The 22,289-nt window shown below is 34.6% G+C and overlaps 1 protein-coding gene and 1 pseudogene across 1 annotated transcript; one reads left to right on the top strand and one right to left on the bottom strand.

The window, feature by feature from the left end:
- Positions 1-356: 356 nt before the first annotated feature.
- LOC117918142 lies at positions 357-7,397 on the top strand (annotated as a pseudogene).
- Positions 7,398-15,676: 8,279 nt separating this feature from the next.
- On the bottom strand, positions 15,677-16,066 carry LOC117918141 (auxin-binding protein ABP19a-like). The gene has a single exon (XM_034834662.1). The coding sequence runs from the start codon at positions 16,064-16,066 to the stop codon at positions 15,677-15,679; it is 390 nt and encodes a 129-aa protein (XP_034690553.1).
- Positions 16,067-22,289: the final 6,223 nt, after the last annotated feature.

The following is a 22,289-nucleotide window of genomic DNA, read 5'->3' as shown; positions in this document are numbered from 1 at the left end:
GTGGGGGTGCAATAGACTCTGTAACAGGTGGGGGTGCATCCAATGATATAGATGGTTAGGATGGAAGTGGAGATAGAGGTGAAAAAGTCTGTATAGATGTAACATGAGGGAAGAAAGGTAAGTCTAATGATATAGATGGCTCAACAGGGGTAAGGGTAGATGATATGGTAGTCTTGGGTCGAGATGAATGAGCTGGTATGGATACAATAGGGGGAAAGAGTGGCAACTCTAATGATGTAGATGGCTGAAATAGAGGAGAGGTAGATGTGACTGGTGGATGTGAGGGTTGTACCAAAGTATATGCCAAATGTACATGTCGGTGACCATCTCGACGACCACCTCTCTCCCGACCTCTAATGGGTGGTACCCTAATAGGTGTAATCAATGATGGTGGTCTCATGGATGGCCCTGAAGATGTAGATGGCTCATGTGTCGAGTGTACGCGATGGCCCTCTCCTATAGCACGTAAAACATCGATAGCAATTCAGTGAGTTTCATCCAAATCATTTGAAATAGCCATATGCGATACGATAATGATCTGTATAAAAAAATGAAACATGAGGCATTTGAACATAATTTAAGTTTAACATTCATTAAAAAAATGGTTTTGTATCTCAAATGGTCTCACCAATAACGTACTATGGAACCTCATATGATCTCTATGCAAAACAGGTGCGATCAGGCGTCGCGTGATATGTCGATACCACTACATATATGGATCATAAAAATCCATGGTAGTAATAGCAAGTGGTGTTGTCGCAATACGCTCGGAACGAGTAGCCCAAAGAGAAATATACTGAGCATGGAATGTCATCCAATCATACTGATGTCGTCCTCGTCTATCCATTAAATGTAGCTCCATATCTATCAAGCAAGGTGGGGCTATCCCTTGTTGCATACAAAACTGGTGTAAAACTCACTCTGGTCTATGCCACTCGATAATATCAAAGCATATTAGAGGTGACATAGTTCGCCAAATTTCTTCATCAACCTGACATATAGCCGGAAGATGTGCAATCAAACTTGTTGTATATGGTTCCCATAATACCTGTAATTTTTTTTTAAAAAAATTAATTAGTCACATTGATGGAAAATGTTGCAAAGGTAATCTTACGCGTCAACACTTTACCCGATCTTGTGTCTGGGCATCCAATTGATCTCGATAGAATGTCAACACATGTGGTGATGGGTTATGAGACCAAGACAGGGATACTCTCCACCTATGGCCCAATGGATCGATTGGGAGTGCCTCATCTGACAATAGATGATCATGTAAACCATCAACTACATCATCATGTACATGTGGAACTACTATAGGCACTGGAGGATGACCGAAATCAGGTCGACCCACATGAAGCCTCTCCCATGACCACAACTACAAAATAAGATAGCATTATCAAAATTAGACAACTTACAACAATAATGTGAGTTAATTAATTAGAATAGATAGTTATGTCGAAATACTTGTAATAATGTGATAGGTCCATAAATCTCTATGGCACTATCCAAACTCGCATAGCTCTCTATATAGGTATGCCAACACTACACTGTTCCAACTATAGTGAGAAATCTCAGTGAAGTCTCTCAATAGTGGAAGGTAACATAACTGTACATGTGTGCCAGTCTTGTCTGTGAACAATGCTCCACCCAATAGTACTAATATGAAAGCATAAGCATAATGTTGTAAAATAACATCATTGACCCCCGCTGGTGGATATGAGAACTGCTCACGCAACCATTGTGTTGATATAGCTGACCCTCTAATCTAAGATGGAGGTGGGATGACACCTAAAAGCTCTGAACATAGTAGTGACCAATCTATGTCACATGTTCCAGTGATAGGAGGCCCATGAATATGTAATCCTAGAATCATGGCTACATCCTGTAAAGTAACAGTCATATCTCCAATAGGTAAATGAAATTTGTGTGTCTTAGGTCGCCATCACTCAACAAGACTCGTGATCAATGGACAATCTAGTGAAATGTGTCCGACACAATATACACCATAAAATCCAGACTGCATCACATATCGCCGAATACGAGGGTCCATCTCCCACTCTCGCATGAATGTCCATAAACGTTGTCAACATGTCAATACCCGATTAAGCTACAAAAGATACAATTTCGATTAAATAAGAACTTAATTAAGGTTATGATTATGTTTTTATATACATCTATATTTATATATACATATATACCTAACCAGAATCCACTAATTGATACTTATGTTTGTCCTATAGCACTAAAATAGAGCAATCTAATGGATCTAGATCGAATCTGCCCTCTCTATGCTCTATTACTATACTGTCATAATAAACTAATGTTAACATTATAATTTAAAAAATTTTGACAGAGTCTCCCCTATAAATAGGGTATTCTCCAAAATACAAACAACCTGATTAATCAAAATATTCATCTGCAACCAATATCAATATCCAAGTACAATAATGAAAAAAAAATGTCAAACACTAATGTTCACATCCAAATATTAAAAATTTTGATAGTCTTCCCCATAAATAGGGTATTCTCCAAAATACAAACAACCTGATTAATCAAAATATTCATCTGCAAATGATATACTATTGTAAGACTAATAATTGTTAATATTGCAATTTTGAAATTAACAGCAAAGTCTCTCTTATAACATAGGTATTGTCCAAAATACGAATAACATAATATCAACATCCAACGCCCAGCACCCATGTTCTTATTTGGACAAGAACGACAATTGTGACCATTTTGTTTTCACAAACCACATGTAACCGAGGTTTTACCTTCTCTAACATCCATTTCATTGTGCAAACGAGTAGATTCAGGTCGTCCACCTTACACACGTTTCATTGAATCTGCAGGCACAATAACTAGACCAACATATGGTGGCCACTCGTACTCATTGTGTATGGGGTTAAACAATGGTGCCCAAGTCCTAAAGTATGATTGCATAGTATAATAATGTTGAACAAATGATCTAAAATCAATTGAACGAAAATGACATTCTGTTAGAATATGACTACATGGGAATCCGTATATGAGTGTTTTACCACATGTGCATCCATGCTCACATAGGTTAACACGATATGTTCGCCTACCAGATGATATCTTTTTACTACCCCTACTGGCCTTCACATGAAACAGTCCTTGGAAGTGGTCATACAAAACAACCTCATGAGAACTTGCCTTAACAACATTTACATTAATTATAGCATCAACATAAGGAGTGTATTCTTCACCTGAAGTAAGTCGACTAGCACCATGTTCTCTTCTTACAGCAAAGTAACTATCAACTCGATAGAATATCAATTGAACAAATGTGGTGATAGGGAAGCTTCATACCCCTTTAAGCACACTATTGAACACTTCTAACATGTTCATAGTCATTATGTCATATTATTGACCTCCATCATGTGATAGTGCCCATTTCTCAAGAGGAATAGCCTCCAACCAGCCAAGTGGGTCTTGATTAATTATCCCAATTGTGTCCATATGCATGTTGAACTTTTCTACCTTAGTTTCTAAGGTAGCTCTGCATAAAAGTTGTTTCAAGCATTTGTCCTTAAAACGAGTCATAAAGTTGCTAGCAAGATGGGCCATACAAATCCGATGATATGCATTTGGCTCAAACCAACCAAGAAAAATATCAGCAAATGCAGCCATAATGCCCGAATGACGATCAGAGATAACACAAAGACCCCTCCTATGAGTTACTCAATTTCTAATACATGCCAAAAACCATCCCCAACTATCAACGTTTTCACCATCAGTTAATGCAAAACAAGAGGAAATAATTGATTATTTCCATCATAGCCCATGGCAATCATTACAGTGCCCTTATACTTCCCATAAAAGTGTGTACCATCAATAGTTTGCACAGGACAACAATGTTTGAAGCCCTCCATGGAAGGATGAAATGCCCAAAAGACTTATTGAAATACCTCTTCATTTCGCATATTACCTAGGAATGTTTTAGAAATTACAACACATCCTGGATTTGCTTGCTCTAAGGCATCAAAAAATGTGGCAGTTTAGCATATGATTTATAAAAATCACCAAACAAATTAGTTAATGCTTTACGCTTGCCTTTCGAAACCCTAGTGTGTGAGATTTGGTACCCGAATCTTTCTACAACACTTGCTTGAATGGCAGCCACTGAAAGTGTGAATTGTGTCTTAATCATTCCCTCTATATGGGCGGCTATCAAGTTTGAGTCTAACTAATGATTATCTTGGTTCATGCAAGGATTGACACATGTGTGTGGGCCACTATATTTGTTGATCTCAAATAAAGATGTACCCCTTTAACAACCGTAGAACGAAGTCTCCAAGGACTTTGATACTGTTCAGCTTTCTTTCATCTTAGGACCAACAATTTCTTTGTGGATGAAAAAATGATATATTCTTGGTGTGAATTAATAGAATACATCTTTACAACATGTTGTAAATCTCCTTTGGAATTAAATATTTGGCTTACTATGAACTCTCCGATTGGATGTCCCGTAAGAGTGTTTCTCCATGGGATCCAATCACTTGACATAACATGACCAATGTTTCCAACATTTTCAAATTGTGGTGATGGTGCCAAATGATACTGCATTGGAGATAATTCAATAGGGTCATCTAAATCCTCTATATTTGGATTGTTTGACAAGTTACATCCTTCCCCATCTATAGCCACATATCTCATTTGTTCTCTTTTAATTGCCTCACAAACAGCTAAAAAAGGTGAGCTACTTTCCCTATCCTGATTATCATCATTATGAACATCCTCAGCTCCTACACTGTCATCATCACATTGTCTTCCTTCCTCATCTTCCTCATCCTTTTATGATCTATGCTCAAAAGTAAATGGATTTTGAACATTACTAGTACCATCATTTTCACCAAGTAACAAAGGTATGCAATTACCAATTGGTGAATTCATTGGTAAGTCAATAGGTACTTGTTCAACAAATAACTCAACTTCATCCATCCCAAATTTGTTATGCATTTCTAACATTCGAGCTACACCACTATCATTCTTTACTGGGCAAGGTTGGAATTTATTCTCTCTTTTCAGAGGATAGTTACAACTAAGAGGGTGATGGATTTGAATGGGAAATCAAATTATATTTTTAGTTTTTATTTTATTTTAAATTTTGGTCATATATTTTTTATTTTAATTACAATAAATAAGAAGATGAAATATTTTAATAATAAACGAGTAAATATCATACTAAATGAGGATTAACGATAAGGTAATCATTTTCAATAAATGGTTAGATTTTTTAATAAAAATAAAAATAAATAAAATGTTATAATTCAAATTTAAAACTTTTGTTACCACTCTAAATTGATTGTAGAAAAATTGGATACAAATATTTAAAGGAAATATTCACAATTATGTAAAATCAAACATATTTTATTATTTTAAATATTTGTAAGAAATATTATTAATTAAAGGATTTATGATTTATAAGGATATTTATTAATCAAATATATTTATTTGAAATTTTCTTAACTATTTGCCTTTTTATCTCCTATTTTTTACTAAATCTTATCCCTCCAACATCCTTTCCAATTATTCTAATTTTTAAAATAAAAAAAAATAAATTTGTTTTAAACATAAAAATAATTTGATAATTAAATTAATCTATAAATATAAAGTCTTTTCAACATTTTTATTTATTTATTTTTTAAAATATATTTTCTTTGATTAACTTTATATTTTAAAGATAAAATAAATTATATCCATTTTTCAATTAATTTTTATAATTTTAAAATTATAAAAATTTATGCATTTTTAATATAAAAACTATTTTTTAAATCATTTTTTATTTTCCTTTTTTTAATAAAAAAAATTAAAAATTTTAAAAGTCTTTTTCCTTGTTCTCGTGGATGTAGGCAATTTGTCGAACCACGTTAAATTTGTGTGTTTTCTTTTCGTTTTTCTCAACTTTTTCACTAGGAATCGTTGCATGAAAATCAACAATATTTGTTCTCATTCTCATTCTCATTCTCATTCTTATTCTTATGTATTGTCAGTACTACTCTAAACCCCAGAACATGAGCTATATATTGGAATATAATGTCATAATCAGATATTTATGGTTTGGTTTTCCTACTAAATCTGCATTTTGTTTGATTCAGGTAAAAGGGAACTTGTGACTTGTTCCAAAGACAAACCCCCAACTGTTTTTCGCGATTCTAGTAGGTCTCGGTTAGTTTGGGATTATAACAAGAGCGACGATTGCTCTAGAACTGGTACCAAAAGAGTAAGTGTGAAGCAAATGAACTCAGACTAAATATATATATATATATCTTAAACAGGCAAAGAGCACTACTTTTGAAAAACCTTTTTATATGTGTTTTTCAATTTGGTTGCTTGCAAGTAAAGAGGACACATATGCTCTACGATGAGTTCTTAGAGTTTTCTAGAGACCAAAAACATTTGATATCAATCAATGGATTGGACTATTTGGAAGGTTCACTCTTCGATCATGCCAAATAGTTTTCCTAATAACTGGAGATCCTCATTTTTCTCACCCTCTTACTACTCGCACGAGTATATCTTCACTAATATCCAAGAATGGCATCATCTACTGCCTTGAATTAGTCAAGTATTATGATGAACTCACAAGCCATATGTTGACGAGGTAAGTATATAGCTGATGAATTGCTCTTATTAACATATTATTAGGTTAAGCATTGAGGCATACCTGACTTGAGAATTATTCTTTGTAGGAAATACAGTATCTTCTTAAAGGCTTGAATTTCCTTCCTAGTTTTGTTCTTACAAAAGATGTCCCCTTAGTAAATTTTATAAACCGAGTTCATAGTGGAGAACTAGATCTTCGAGCAAAAGGACTGCAGAATGTTCCTGATCCATGGCTGAATCTCTTTGTTTCGAGATCCCGTATCTGATCAGACTTCAACTCAGGTGTCTTTAGGGACATTATCCCTAAAATGAACAAGACCACTGGACTATTCCTCATCTACCCAATGATCCGGAAAAAGTAAGAATTCTGAATCACCAAGTTTTGTTGTTTAATGTAGAAATAGATTATTGATTATAACTTTGCTCTCAAATCTGAATACCATATGTGATTGAAATTTTTGTATACATTGCAGGTGAGATGATAGGACGTCTACAGTTATACCAGATGAAGATATATTCTACATAATAGGATTGTTGCTTTCAAGTGGGGCTGATGAATGGGAACCCTTGGAGAATCAAAACAAAGAAATACTGCAGTTTTGTGATCAAGCTGGTATCAAGATCAAGGGGTACCTTCCCGCTACAGAATCATGGAAGATTGAATGAATCATTCTAGCCAGAAGTGGAAAACTTTTGAAGACAGGAAAGCTCAGTTTGATCCAAAAATGATACTATCCCCTGGACAGCGAATTTTTTGTTCCATATAAGTTTTAGAACTGGACATCTGGCTTGAGGTTTTGGATAACAGCAATAGAAGAACATATAAATAAATTTTTCCATGCATGGAAAATGCAGTTTTAGTTAATTAGTTAGCAGATGATATATATAAGTTTTGCATGTTAAGCTGTTTTTTTTTTCTATATCTTTTTTTTTTTTTTTTTTTTTGCATAACCGAGTACAAAAATATATAGATACAGAGAAAGTTTAGGAAGCTATTCTAGGCTATACATTGTCTAAGGCTAAAATCATGGAAAACCCTTGAAGGAAGGGATTTTACAATTAAAGGTTTCCTATAAAAGACTCTATTCAGTTTCTTGTTAACAACTCACGCCAACACTCCCCCTCAAGTTGGTGTGTAGATATCTCTAATGCCTAACTAGTCGTGTGAGTTGTAGAAGTTTTTGCTGGACATTGCTTTCATGAGTATGTCCACCAATTGGTCTTCTGACTTGATAAACGAGAATTGAATAATTTTTCCTTCAAGGTTCTGTTTGATAAGGTGTCGGTCGACCTCAACATGCTTGGTATGATCATGTTGAATAGGATTATGGGAGATGTCGATGGTTGCCTTGTTATCACAAAACAAGTTCATTGCAAAACTAGGAGCAAAGCTGATTTCAGTCAGCAGCCTTCTTAGCTAGAGTAGTTTGCATAGACCCTTAGCCATTCTTCAGTATTCTGCTTCAATGCTAGATAATGCTACTACCTTTTGTTGCTTGATTCTCCATGTAATCAAGTTGCCTCCTACAAATATAAAGTAGTCAGAAGTGGATTTCCTATCTGAAATGTTTCCTACCTAATCAACGTTTGTATAGCCATCAACATTCAGATGATTATTCTTGGAAAACATAAGCCCTTTTCTAGGAGAGGACTTTAAGTAGCCAAGAATCCGAATTATGGTATCCATATGCTCTTCACTATGACAATGCATTTTACTACACCTACTGCATAAGCGATATTCAGGCGAGTGTGAGATAAATAAATGAACTTACCAACTAACTTCTAGTACATTTCTTTATCAGTTAGCCTTTGATCTATATGTTCTCCAAGTTTATGATTCTGAACAATTAGAGTATCAGTTGGCTTACACTCCAGCAATCCCACTTCGAACAACAAGTCTAATACACATTTTCTTTATGAAAGAAATATGTCTTATCTTGATCTAGCTATTTCAATTCTAAGAAAGTACTTAAGTCCTCCCAGGTTCTTCATTTCAAATTCAATTGATAGTTGCACTTGCAGTTTGGAGATCTCTTTTGCATCGTCACCTATAATAATCATGTCATCTACATAGACTATTAGAGCTGTCACTTTTGCTGAACAATGTTTTAGGAAGAGAGTGTAATTTGAGTTGCTTTGTTGAAAACCATATTTTCTCATAGCCGAATTGAATAAACCAAACCATGCTCGAAGTAATTATTTCAATCCGTACAAAGCTCACTGCAGCTTACGTGACATTTTCCCCTTCGAAGATGCTATGTATCCTAGTGGAATATCCATATAAACCTCCTCTTTAGGATCACCATGGAAGAAGGTGTTCTCAAGTCAAACTGGTGCAATGGACAATCTAAATTTGCTGTAAGAGATAACAAAACTCTAATAGTGTTTAGTTTGGCCACTAGTGAGAAAGTTTCTTGGTAGTCTATGCTATATGTTTGTGTATATCCCTTTGCCATGAACCTCGCCTTATATATATCAATGGACCCATCAACATTGTATTTAATGGAGAAGACCCATTTGCATCCTACTGCCTTATTTCCTTTAGGTAGTGCAACGTCCAGGTGTTATTTTTCTATAGAGCATCCAATTCTTCCTTTATTGCTTGAACCCATCTTGGATCTAATAAGGCCTCCTCAATGCTCTTGGGAATGTGACATAAGGATAGTTGATGCACAAATGCCTTAAGAGGTTCAGATAATCTTTGAGTAGACATATAGTTGGCAATTGGGTACTTGGATTTTTTTTCTCCTATGTCTGGAGAGTACCGATTTGGTGGCTTGCCACGGTTCTGTCTAAAAGGTAAAACATAACTCACAAAAGTATCCAAGGCATTAGTATGTGTAGGTGTGGTAGTAGATCTTACCTCAGGAATATTCTCAAAAGGAGGCGCTTCAAGTACTAAGGAGTGGGAGGATTCATTAAGCTCCACATTTTCATATTCCATTGATGTAGGTTCGGCTCTTGGAGACATCTCACTTCTTGAAGAAATCTCAACATTTGTCCTTGGCTCTATTATTTCATTTCCAACCCTTTTTTGTGCTGAGTTAGATTGATCAAATTTTGGTTCTGGCCACTCAACATTCAGCCAATTCGGCTCTTCATCTCGAAGCTCCTCTTGAAGAGAAGAATTGGATACTGGTGATGGGAAAAACGTGTCTGACTCTAGGATAGTGACATCCATAGTAACGTAGGTTCATTTAGTGATGGGGTTGTAGCACTTATACCCTTTTGTATGTAAGGTGTACCCCAAAAAAAGGCAACAGATAGCGCATAGGTCCAACTTGGTGCGTTGATTCTTATGAAGATGAACGAAGGCAACATAACAAAAAATTTGGGGAGGAATCATCAAAACAGTGGGCAAGGAAACATGTGTAGAAAGGACTTACAAAGGAGTCTTAAAATTTAAGAATTTTGAAGACATGCGATTCAGGAGATGTACAACAGTAGAGATGGCATCATCCCAATAACAACCAGGCACATGTGCCTCAATCAATAGTGCTCATGCAGTTTCTAAGATATGTCGATTCTTTATCTCAGCAATGTCGTTTTGTTGTGGAGTCTGAGAGCACAAGGTTTCATGAAAAAGACTAGTACACTGGTGTGGACCAACATTTTTCATGTGCGTCCCCACTCAATGGATGAGACTCGTTTTTATTGGTGAAAAATTAGTATTGGAAAAGTTGGAGTTACCACTTATTTTATTTTAATTTAAAAATGAAAATAAAACAAGAAAGAAAACCCTAAAGAAATGACTCCATAGTTTTTGGAAAAGTGTGTCTTTGAAAAACCTAAGTCTAGGTCCAGGGATTAGGTTATCTATTGGGAAGGTACCTCTAAAAGGTAACACCCCGCTAAGCCCCACAAAGGTCTCTACTGACTAAGTTGAGGAAAATGAGGCAATTAATTGGTTGATTGAAGGTACCTAGGTAAACTAAGGTGATTTCAGAATTAACATGTCAAGCTAGAAAGTCAAATCATGATCATAAAGGAGAGTTAAAGTGCATACCTAGACTGCTTCTCAAGTGCTATCATAAAACATCAAAGTTAGTATAAAAATATGGTACACAATATGCATTTTTATCAAAGATAACCAAACGATCCAACGTATGTTGAGGTAGTCAAGCATGACACCAAGCAAGGGCATAATACACAAAGAAACGGATATTCGTGGAATTTTGAAAATAAGGTGATGGAGAGCATACCTGGAGAGTGAACTGAGCGCTAAAATGAGGAATGAGGTTAGCTTAATAATAAGTGTAAAATCATCTCATGTATTCACAAAGAGGAAGCGCAATCAATCAAATATCAAACAAACAAAATTGAAGAAAATATCATGGATGTCGGGCCCCCTCCAAAGCCCTAATTAATTTTACATGAATTGATTCTATGAATTCTATGGTTTGGAACCATGAAGTTTGTTTATGCTTGTAGAAAATCGAGAAAATTGAGAAAATGGTTGAAAGTCAAAGAAAATAGTGAAAACGTGTGCCGGAAGGAAAATGACAGCAAAGAATGTGTTAGAATTTGGATTTTATGCCTAGAAACTCCTAAGGATTTTAAAGAAAACTAGAGTTATTTTGCCGAACAATGGTTTTGAAATCCATATTTAAGATGTATAAGATCACAAAAAGAAGAAAAAGAAACATTAGGAGAAGTATGATGTGTGGCAAGGTGGCCATGCTGGAGTGGGGCCAGGGGGTATGACTAAGTCTGCATTGCTGGTGGACGCATGAGGAGGCCTTTGCAGAGTGCTAGTAGTCTGAAAAGGGATTGGCCAAATTCATTTCAGACTCGATGCTCACTGGGTTTGGTACATGACTTCATCAACAATGTCGTTCAAATTCAACTTTAGTTTCTCAAGATCACAATCTGAATCAACAACTAGAGCTTATGGTGTGGCATTGAATTTTAATTCCAAATTCGGATTTCTTATGCTGTTGCTCATTCTCCAGCTTCTGGCCCTCAACATTGTAATTGAAGAAGTATCAATTCCTTTTTCCACATTCTTTTCGATATCGGATAAAGTATTTTCTTCAATCTTCTCTTGCTTTCTTAGGTTTCACCAAAGCAATCCGAGCAAGTCTTTCTCTTGCTTTAGAAGATGGAATCTGGTTAAGCAGTATTTTCCTTCATTCATCTGTCTCTCTTTAGGCACTCTCCGTGGCTTTCTACTGTTCAGAGTTTTGATGATTTCCAATTCCATGTTGAGTCATTAACTCCTCCATTTGTCACTGCTCTACTATATCTCTTCAGAAATCAATCAACTTCGAGAAGCTTTTCAAAAATTCAAAGCTCGCCTTGGCGTTGGAGAGGACGCCAATGCTTTCCAGAATTGGCTTGGTTATTGATATTCTGATTTGACAATTCTGCATCTATTAGTTTAGAGTTGTAGGGTATTTTGGGATATGTAGATTTGCGGTTCTGATTATTGACTATACCCATTTCTTCCCATTGCAAGAGCATAGCAAAAATGCTTGTCGTCCGTAAGAGATTACATGGCGAATGCATTTCCTTTCTCAAGTAATCAAGCAAATTACCCCACATAAATAGAAAATGCCACAAGTTCAGCAGTGTCATTGATCCCACCGACAGTTTTTGTCATGAAGATGTCCGGAATCATGAGTAAGAATATTGTCTTGCATGGTTTCACTTCTTTTGTGCCAATACTTCTATAGTCTATCCCACGGTGGAAATTGTGTTTCTTAATTTGTTGAGATTTCACTGCTGGTAGTGTTTCAACGAGTTGGAGGCCACTACTTTCAGCAAGCACCAGGGGAATTGAATCTAAAACACCCTCAAATGATTTGGCAATTTCGGAAGGCGTGAGTTCAGAAACACCCCAAGCTGTCCAAGGCAATCAAGCCTATCCGTGACTGTTATTACATCAACAAGCATTGTTCGGCTGGCCAAATCTATTTCATCTTCAGCACTGTCAGGTTGCATGAGTTGCAGTTACCTATCAATCCCAGGATTTGCATTTGACTCCAACTCTTCAATATGAGCCTTTGTTTTCTTTAGTTTCAAAAAAGGTAAGCACCAAACCCATGATGAGAAATTGGGATTTTGATAACTTCAGAGAATCGAGGAAGAATTTTAGTGGGTCCCATGAAGTATGCCCCATCCTAGGCAGCAGTGGGAATGACGATTCCACCCAAAAGACGATGTCGAATAGGTGCAGCCAAGAGGAAACAGGAAATGGGGAGCACGTGTCATTTGAAGAGCCATCAAGACTACCATCCAGTTGTGGAAATGATTGCACACATACTCAGTCAAATGGTGAGGGTAAATTTATCATAGAACACACCCTCTTTGTAATACCCGAGTTTTTTTAACAACATGTCAGATTCTAGGAGTATAAAGTCTTTAAAATTGTGAGTCAAATGATCAAAAAGAGTGATGAAGATCTACATGTTAATATCTAATTGGAAGAGATTTTGGAAAAATTGGTCAAAAGTCAATAGTTTGAAAAATCTACCACGTCAAATGTAAGGAGTTGAAATTTTAGGAAATAAATTTAGATTTGAAGAAAAATTTAGTCAACAAATAATTGAGATCAGGTTTATAAAACTTTGAATATTAAGTACGTTACAAAAATTAATTTAATTATTATTGGATAATTATATATATATAAAAAATCGTAGTAAGAAAAACTTGGTAAAAATATTATATTATATCAAATTGTTATAATGGATAATTAAAAAAAAAATTAATTTAATTTTATAACGAATCAATTTGATTTTTTTATAATTAGAATTAAACTTTATAGAATTTCGAAACATTAAACAAAGTTGAATTTAAATTAAATTAAGAGTAAAATATGATATGTGAAAATAAAAAAATAAATAAAAAATATACAAAAAGGGTAAATTAATTAAATGTAAATTTTATGAATTTAACTTTTGAAATGTTGATGCGATTAAATAATTTGACAAATTAAGTAAATTAAATAAAAGTTATACCAAATGGTTGAGAAAATCTATTTTTATAAATTGAATGACTAATTAATTTATGGAAATAAGTTTTAGAATATTACTTTCTTTTTTGGTAAATAAATATTGGTAAAATTAACATGTTAATTCAACTTCTTAGTTGTCGAAAAAAAATTATTTTATATTTTTTATATTTTTATGAAATCGAATTTTATTAATAGTTAATTATATCACATTTTAAGTAAATTTCAAAGTAAAAATGATTCAGACAATTATAGTCAAATTATACTTTTTAAAGAGCAGACTTGTAGTAAATTAAATTACGAATACGATAGTATTTTTTGTGAGGTGAAAAATCATAAGTTGAATATAATTCATAATTATGGAAGGTGGATTTAAGATTAATAGTTTTAATTTATTAGGAGAAAGGGACGTGCATGGTAATTCATTTAGTAAAGGTCGTACGTATACAAGCTTAGAGGGGTATTATGGCTGATCACTGTACCTTTCCAATAAGTAACCTAACCCTCGGACCCAGACTCAGTTTTTTACAAACTTGTTTTTCCTTTCGGAGTCACACTTAGGGTTTTTATTTCTTATTTTGTTTTTCCCTTTTAAAAAAATTAAAATAAGTGGCGATTCCAAGTCTTTTTCTAAAAATCAAATTTTCACCAAATAAATAAAAAAGCACATCGAGCAAATTACGGGATCCACAATTATTTTATATATTATTTTAATTATTGCAATATTTAAAGGAAATAATATTTCTGCAAACTATTTTTTTTAATAACAAATATATTTTGAAAACTCCTATAGTTAATGTAAATTATCTCATCTAATATATTAAGAAATAATTAACATTATTTCCTTCTTCTTTTTTTTCTCGAAAAAATTAATATATTTTATTTTGTTTCTTTGTTTTTATACATATACTTCTTTTCTTTTATATATTTCAGCATTTTACTTATGACTATGAATATCATGAATAAATGATTGGATATAAATGAAAGATGGAAGAAATACATTAGGTGATGAACAAAGATGCAACAAATAATAATAAATCTATATATATATAACTTCCAAATTTAATTTAAATTATTCAAAAAGGTTGAAACCAATAAAATAATAAAATAGAATACAAGACTTGGTGGGGATGTATAAGAAATAAAATTTTGTTTGATATGAAAGAAATACTAATATAAAAAAACATTATTTTATATATGTTTAAAAACAAATATTATATACCTTATAAATATTTCATTTATTTATTAGATTAGATTATTATAAATGAATATATTTTTATATTAAAATAATTTAGTTGATTAATTATAATATATTAGAATATTTTATTAAAATATTTTTAAATAAAAAATAAAATAAAAATTAGAAAATAATATATAATATCACATTATTTATATTATAAAAGAATCAATATTATTCATTATAATGATAGATCTTATAACATTGTATATAAATTATATACAATCTTGCTCAGTTTTTTTCCATAAGCATTTAGATCAATAAAGGCTTAAAACCGCACAAGATTTTACAATTTTTTATTTTTTAAAAACAGTTTTCATTTTTCTTAGTCAAATGTATTTTCAAAACTGGAAAAAAAAATATAAAATGAAAACTAAAAAAATTCTTTTCAAACCAAACACTACCTAATAATTAAAATGAATTTTTAAACATTAAAATATTGGTATTTTATATATCTAAAATTACCATAAAAAATTAATTTTTTTTATTAATATAATGAAATATTATTGGATAACATATTCTATATATTTATTAGAAGTATTATGATTAATATCATATTTTAAATTGAATTATTGGCATATTATGTTATTTTATATATTATTTTAATTAATAGCATTTGTTAGCATGAAGTAGTACAATTAAGAGCTTACTTTGAGGATGATTATTTAAAAGAGTAGCTTTATGTAATCTTGCCACTTGTGGGATTTCAAGCGTTTTTAGCATATGATTAAATACTTAGACGTAAAGCCTACACATTAACATCACTATTCACATGCACCCACGTGCTCACCCCACTAGCATATATAAAAGAAGAAAAAGGGGTAACACTTATGGTCCACATTTGATCATAAGTGTGATCAAATGCAGTATTCACCAAGAATACCCTTGAGTCTCTGCACTTCATCATCACCAAGAAGAGTGATCTTCTCTAGCAAGTCAGAATCCAAGTTATTGCCAAACAGCGCAGTGTTAAGGACTTGGAGGCCAGGGCTCGGGCTACCGAAGCTAACCCAAATAAGTGCCTCTGTCCCACCAGTATTCACCAGGAAACGCAGCAACCCTTGAGGGAAAACCATGATATCCCCCTCTTCGACTGTCTTCACGTAGACGGTATTATCCGAAGAAATTAAACTAGCAGTGACAGCGCCCCTGGCTACAAGAATTATCTCTGTAGCGCCGGGGTGAGTGTGCAGTGGAAGCACACCGCCAGGGGCTGTCTGCTCGTGCCACGGAGACGCCAAGGCCATTCAAGACTGGGAACTTATGAACAGATGCTGAGTTGATGTAGGCATTGAAGATGCTTGAGGTGTATTCAGGCTCACGCAGGCCTGAATACACGAAATCATCAGCTGTTACTTCTGCAGGCGTCTTGCAGGAGTAATGGGTTGAGAAATAGTAATTAATTGAGTTATTTTAGTTTTAATTAACTAATTATTATTATTATTGTTATTATTATTATTATTATTAAATAAGTGGCATGAATACTCAAAAAAGGTCTTATCACTATTCCATGCGCTATAATCAAATGATAATGCCTAGCTCATTCAGCCACTGAAGGGTCACAATAGGAATTTTCAACACGATACGCAAGCATAACTTAAAAATGATAAAAGTAATGGTTTCCATTGAGGTTAATTAATCATTTTTGTACACTCATACAATTGATGACCTGCCTAATTCATTTCTTAACTAACTCAATCACAATATATTTTGACTTCTTCAATTTGTTGCTTTTGTTGATCTGATTATTATCATGATTTGACCTATACATTAATTATCATGTTATATCATTGCCCCTGTGATTCAACTCCATATATTACTCACATATAAAACACTTTTTAGATTAAAAACGCATTTTAGAATTACTATCAAATGGATTTTAAACAAATTATAATTACATCAAATGGGAAATAATCATGTTTAGATAACATATCGATGGTAATTTAACATTATTCAATCCAATTCAACCTATTGACTACATAAATTATATAACTTGAAATTTGACATTATTGAGTAATTTATAACTTTTTATCTAATGATGAGACTAACCAATGACTACCCTTAAACCAATGTGACATCTTCGAAGCAATCCATGGTATGCATGCATATGGTAAAAAAGATTATATTTTGAACGGGTATTTGAGTTGATGATATGTAATCACAAATCATTGATTATTACCCACAAAATAGATATATGCTTGATCTTAGACTAGAAATATTTGTTTGGCTCTGATGGAAGTCTTTATTGTTGTATTGAAGGATTAATTTGGGAAGGTTCAATGTAAATAATATTAGTTTGTTGTTGACTTTTACTTTTCATATGCCCTTGTTGATTTATTTTAAATACATGTTTAAAACGTTGGGAATTAAAAATTATTATATACGGTTTTGACTTTTTAAAATAGTTAAATGTGAATTTTTTTTTACAATTTGTTAGAAAATTATTAATCTTTAAAAATATCTTCATTATGTAGGGAATTAAACCGAATTCCCAACCTGTGAGAAACAAAAATAGAGAAAAAACACACGCTAAAGAAAAAACAATCACACGCACAAGACAGTATTTACGTGATTCGGCAATTTGCCTATGTCCACGGAGTTGCAAGATATCACTATTATCAGGGAAGAATACAGAGTACAACCTTCTAAGCGGCTATAATATTTTCTCTCTATATATAACATGGCAACCACACCACACTAAAAAACCCTAATTACAAAAGGTGGTTCCACAATAGGCTAAACATGCCCAACAAGCCTTAGTAAATCTTCCATTAAAAAGCCATGCAATATTATTCGATCGGGTCGCCAAACTGGATCAAATAAAAACTAGGCTCCACAAAGCCCCACAAATCTCCCACTTGGAGACTAGTCCAATCACCAACATCAAACCGCTATCATCCAAGAAATAATCCCTCATCCCTGCAACTCATCCTCCTGTCCTCAAGCTAGAAGACCAATTGAAGCTGCGCACAGCTTCAACTTCTCAATAGTGACACCCTTAGTCAACATGTCTGTCAGGTTCTTAGATCCACAAATCTTCTCAAGTATTACCAATTTATCTTCAACAAGGTAACAGATAAAGTGGTATTTTGTTTGTATATGCTTCGACTTTGAATGAAAAGCCGAATTTTTGGCAAGAAAAATTGCACTCTGACTGTCACTGTGTAGAATGCCCATCTCCTGCTTCTTACCCAATTCATCTAAGAAACCATGTAGCCAAATCATTTCCTTTTAGCTTCAGTTGCTGCAACATACTCAACTTTTGTAGTAGACAAAGTAACAATCTTCTATAGATTTGAAGCCCATGATATAGTTGTACCACCTAGAGTAAAAACAAACCCAGTAGTACTCTTTCTACTATCAATATCACCAGCAAAATCAGCATCTACATAACCCTATAGTTTCAAACTTGCACTTGTGAAACAAAGACATGTATCTAATGAACCCTTCAGATATCTTAGAATCCACTTGACTGCCTCCTAATGTTGCTTTCCAAGCCTACTCATGAATATGCTCACAACTCCCACTGCATGTGCAATGTCTGGCCTTGTACACACCATAGCATACATCAAGCTGCCAATAGCTAAGGCATAGGGCACCTTGCTCATATGGTCCTTTTCTTCTTTTGTCTTCAATGACTATTCTTTGCTTAGTTTGAAATGACTCCCTAAAGGTGTGCTCACCGGTTTAGCTTCATTCATGTTGAACCTGCTGAGAACTTTCTTCACATACTCTGACTGTGAAAGCTTCAATGTATCATTAGCCTTGTCTTTAATGATTCTCATACCAAGGATTTGCTTTGCAGCTCCCAAATCCTTCATTGCAAACTGTTTGGACAATTACTTCTTCAGATTATTAATCTCCTTAATGTCAGACCCTGCAATAAGCATATCATCCACATACAACAGTAATATGATATAAGAATTGTCAAAAGACTTAACATAGCAATAGTGATCAGCTTCACATCTCTTGAACCCAATTCTATGCATAAAACTATCAAACTTCTTGTACCACTGTCTAGGAGCTTGTTTAAGGCCATACAAGCTCTTTCTCAGTTTGCAGACTAAATTCTCTTGTCCCTAAACAATGAACCCTTCTGGCTGAATCATGTAAAGGTCTTCCTCCAAGTCACCATGAAAAAATGTTGTCTTCACATCTAACTGCTCAAGATGCAAGTTTTCTGCAGCTACCATTCCCAGTATAAGTCTGATTGTTGACATCTTCACAATTGGAGAAAATATCTCTGTATAGTCAATGCCCTCTTTCTGCTGGAACCCTTTAACAACTAATCTAGCCTTGTAACGTTTGCTACCATCATGCTCATTCTTTATTCTGTATACCCACTTGTTGTGCAAAGCCTTCTTTCCTACTGGCAATTCAGTCAGTTCCCATGTTTGATTCCCTAACAAGGAATCCATCTCATCCTTCATGGCTAACTCCCACTTGCTTGAATTCTCATCTTGCAAGGCTTCATCATAACACTCTGGCTCACCACCATCAGTCAACAGGAGATAATTTAAAACAGGTGAATAACGCTGCGGAGGTTTAATGTTCCTGGAAGATTTGCGAACTTCAGCTACAGGTGTACTCAGATCTACCTGTGAATTTACATTCTCCTTATCTTCTTCACCCCCTTTTTGGACAGTACTTTAAGTCAATTCATCTAAGTTGACAAACTCAGATTTCTTTTGATCTATCTCTGTAACATCTGACACTACAGTCGACCTGTCCTTGTACATAACATGTTCATTAAATATCACATTTTTACTTCTGATGATTTTCTTGTTTTGTTTATCCCAAAACCTATAGCCAAATTTCTCATCACCATAGCCAATGAAAAAACATATTTTTGACTTTGCATCAAGTTTACTACGAGCATCAAAATCAATATGGACATAAGAAACACAACCAAAAACTTTTAAATATGAAAACTTCACCTCTTTATCGCTCCAAACCTCCTCAGGAAGTCTGAACTCCATGGGAACCGATGGTCCTCGGTTTATCAGGTAAGCTGCAGTGCTAACAACATCAACCCAAAAATTTTTTGGTAGTCCAACATGCAACCTCATACTTCTAGCACGCTCATTAAGAGTTATGTTCATGCGCTCAACCATACCATTCTGCTGTGGTGTTCTAGGAATAGTCTTCTCCATCCTAATTCCCTGTGTAGCACAATACTCATTGAACCCTCCATCTATGTACTCTCCTCCATTATCTGACCTCAAACATTTTACTTTCAAACCTGTTTCTGTCTCAACCATGGCCTTCCACTTCTTAAAAGTTTCAAATACATCAGATTTATTTTTCAAAAAATAAACCCATACTTTTCTGCTTGAGTCATCAATAAAACTGATGTAGTACCTCGAACCTCCAAGGGATGCAACCGGAGAAGGCCCCCATAAATTAGTGTGTACTAGTTCCAATTTTTCAGCCTTTGGTGTCCTGCCAGTTTTCAAGAAGCTCACCTTTTTTTGCTTTCCTAAGATGCAACTTTCACACATGTCAAAATCAATGGACTTCAATTATGGTAGTTTTCCTTTTGACAACAGCATCTTCATCCCTTTCTCACTCATGTAACCAAGTCTACGGTGCCATAGGCTTGTATCAGTACTTGCATAAGCAACTGCAATTGTGTCTCTTGGACATGAGGTCATATACAAAGTACTCGTCTTCTTTCCACGAGCTAATACCCTAGCTCCCTTTGTAACCTTCCAAGTACCACCAACAAATAGTATTGCATGTCCTTCATCATCAAGTTGTCCAACAGAAATCAGATTCCTCCTCAGGTCAAGAATATGTCGAACCTTCTCCAGTAACCAAACAGACCCATTGGGCAATGATATCCGGACGTCTCTCAAACCCACAACATCCAAGGCTGAACCATCAGCCAAATACACCTTACCAAAATCACCTGCAACATAATTCTGTATGATTTCTCGGTGTGGAGTGGTATGAAACGAAGCTCCTGAATCCAAAACCCAATCATCAAGTGGACTGTCTACTGCAAGAAGTAATGCATCTTGTACCTCTTCTGTTACAACATTAGCAGAATCATCCTCATTCTTCTTCTTAGGACTTTTGCATTGCCTTTTAAAGTGACCTTTTTTCCCACAGTTTCAGCATTGTACTTGTTGGCCTGATCTAGATTTACTTCTGTTCTGATTAGAATTTCTGGATTTTGATCTACCCTGGTTTGAATTTCTGTCATTACCTCTACCTCTTGTCTTAAGGTTTAGGGCAGAACCAGATCCTGAGGTTTCGCCTGCATCTCTTCGGGGAATCTCCTCAGCTAGAATCAAATCTCATATATCATTGTACTTGAGCTTTTCCTTTCTCGTAGAATTGCTTACTGTCATCCTCATTGCCTCCCAACTATTTGGCAAAGAAGCCAAGACAATCAGAGCATGAATCTCATCATCAAAATCAATTTCTACAGATGACAATTGATTTGTGATTGTATTAAATTCATTCAGATGTTGTGCTACTGATGCATTCTCCGCCATCTTCAAATTGAACAATTTCTTCATCAGATGCACCTTATTGTTTGCGGACAACTTTTCATACATACCAGACAAAGCCTTCATCAGATCTCCTGTGGTCTTCTCCTTTACAACATTGTGTGCAACAGACCTAGACAAAGTTAATCTAATAACTCCTAGAACCTATCTGTCAAGAAGCACCCATTCCTCAGCCTTCATACTCTCAGGTTTTGTCCCCAAAAGAGGCAGATGCAATTTCCTCCCATAAAGATAATCTTCAATCTGCATCCTCCAATACGTAAAGTCTATGCCATCAAACTTTTCTATTCCAGACGCCTTTCCTGCTTCCTCTGCCATTGCTCCCACTCAAACCTAACCCTAGGCTTTGATACCAGTTGTAAGGAATTAAACCGAATTCCCAACCTGTGAGAAACAAAAATAGAGAAAAAACACACGCCAAAGAAAAAACAATCACACGCACAAGACAGTATTTACTTGGTTCGGCAATTTGCCTACGTCCACAGAGTTGTAGGGATATCACTATTATCAGGGAAGAATATAGAGTACAACCTCCTAAGCGGCTACAATATTTTCTCTCTATATATAACATGGCAACCACACCACACTAAAAAACCCTAATTACAAAAGGTGGTTCCACAATGGGCTAAATGGGCCCAACAAGCCTTAGTAAATCTCTCATTAAAAAGCCATGCAATATTATTTGGGTTGGGTCGCCAAACCGGATCAAACAAAACTAGGCTCCACAAAGCCCAACACATTACTTGTTAGAATACTTGAGATTTGAGGTGTTAATGATTCAACAAGACAATGTGGGGTTGCTGTGTGATCTTAAATTCCACATCGTTGATTTGCATGTATCTTTGGATGGATACAAACAAAATCTTTGAACGTAGAAAAATCTTGGTGATGTCCACAACGTGTGATTCTATCATGGAAAAACCCATATTAAAGAATCTCCAAGTGAAGAGAA

The sequence above is a fragment of the Vitis riparia genome, chromosome 7 (assembly GCF_004353265.1).
Source record: "Vitis riparia cultivar Riparia Gloire de Montpellier isolate 1030 chromosome 7, EGFV_Vit.rip_1.0, whole genome shotgun sequence".
NCBI classification, from domain to species: Eukaryota; Viridiplantae; Streptophyta; class Magnoliopsida; order Vitales; family Vitaceae; genus Vitis; species Vitis riparia.
Note: the sequence above shows the minus strand (reverse complement) of the source record. Positions and strands in the feature narration are given on the sequence as shown.

Bases quoted from the DNA above. Each gene is read 5' to 3' on its own strand.
- LOC117918141 (XM_034834662.1), bottom strand. From the start codon at position 16,066: ATGGCCTTGGCGTCTCCGTGGCACGAGCAGACAGCCCCTGGCGGTGTG.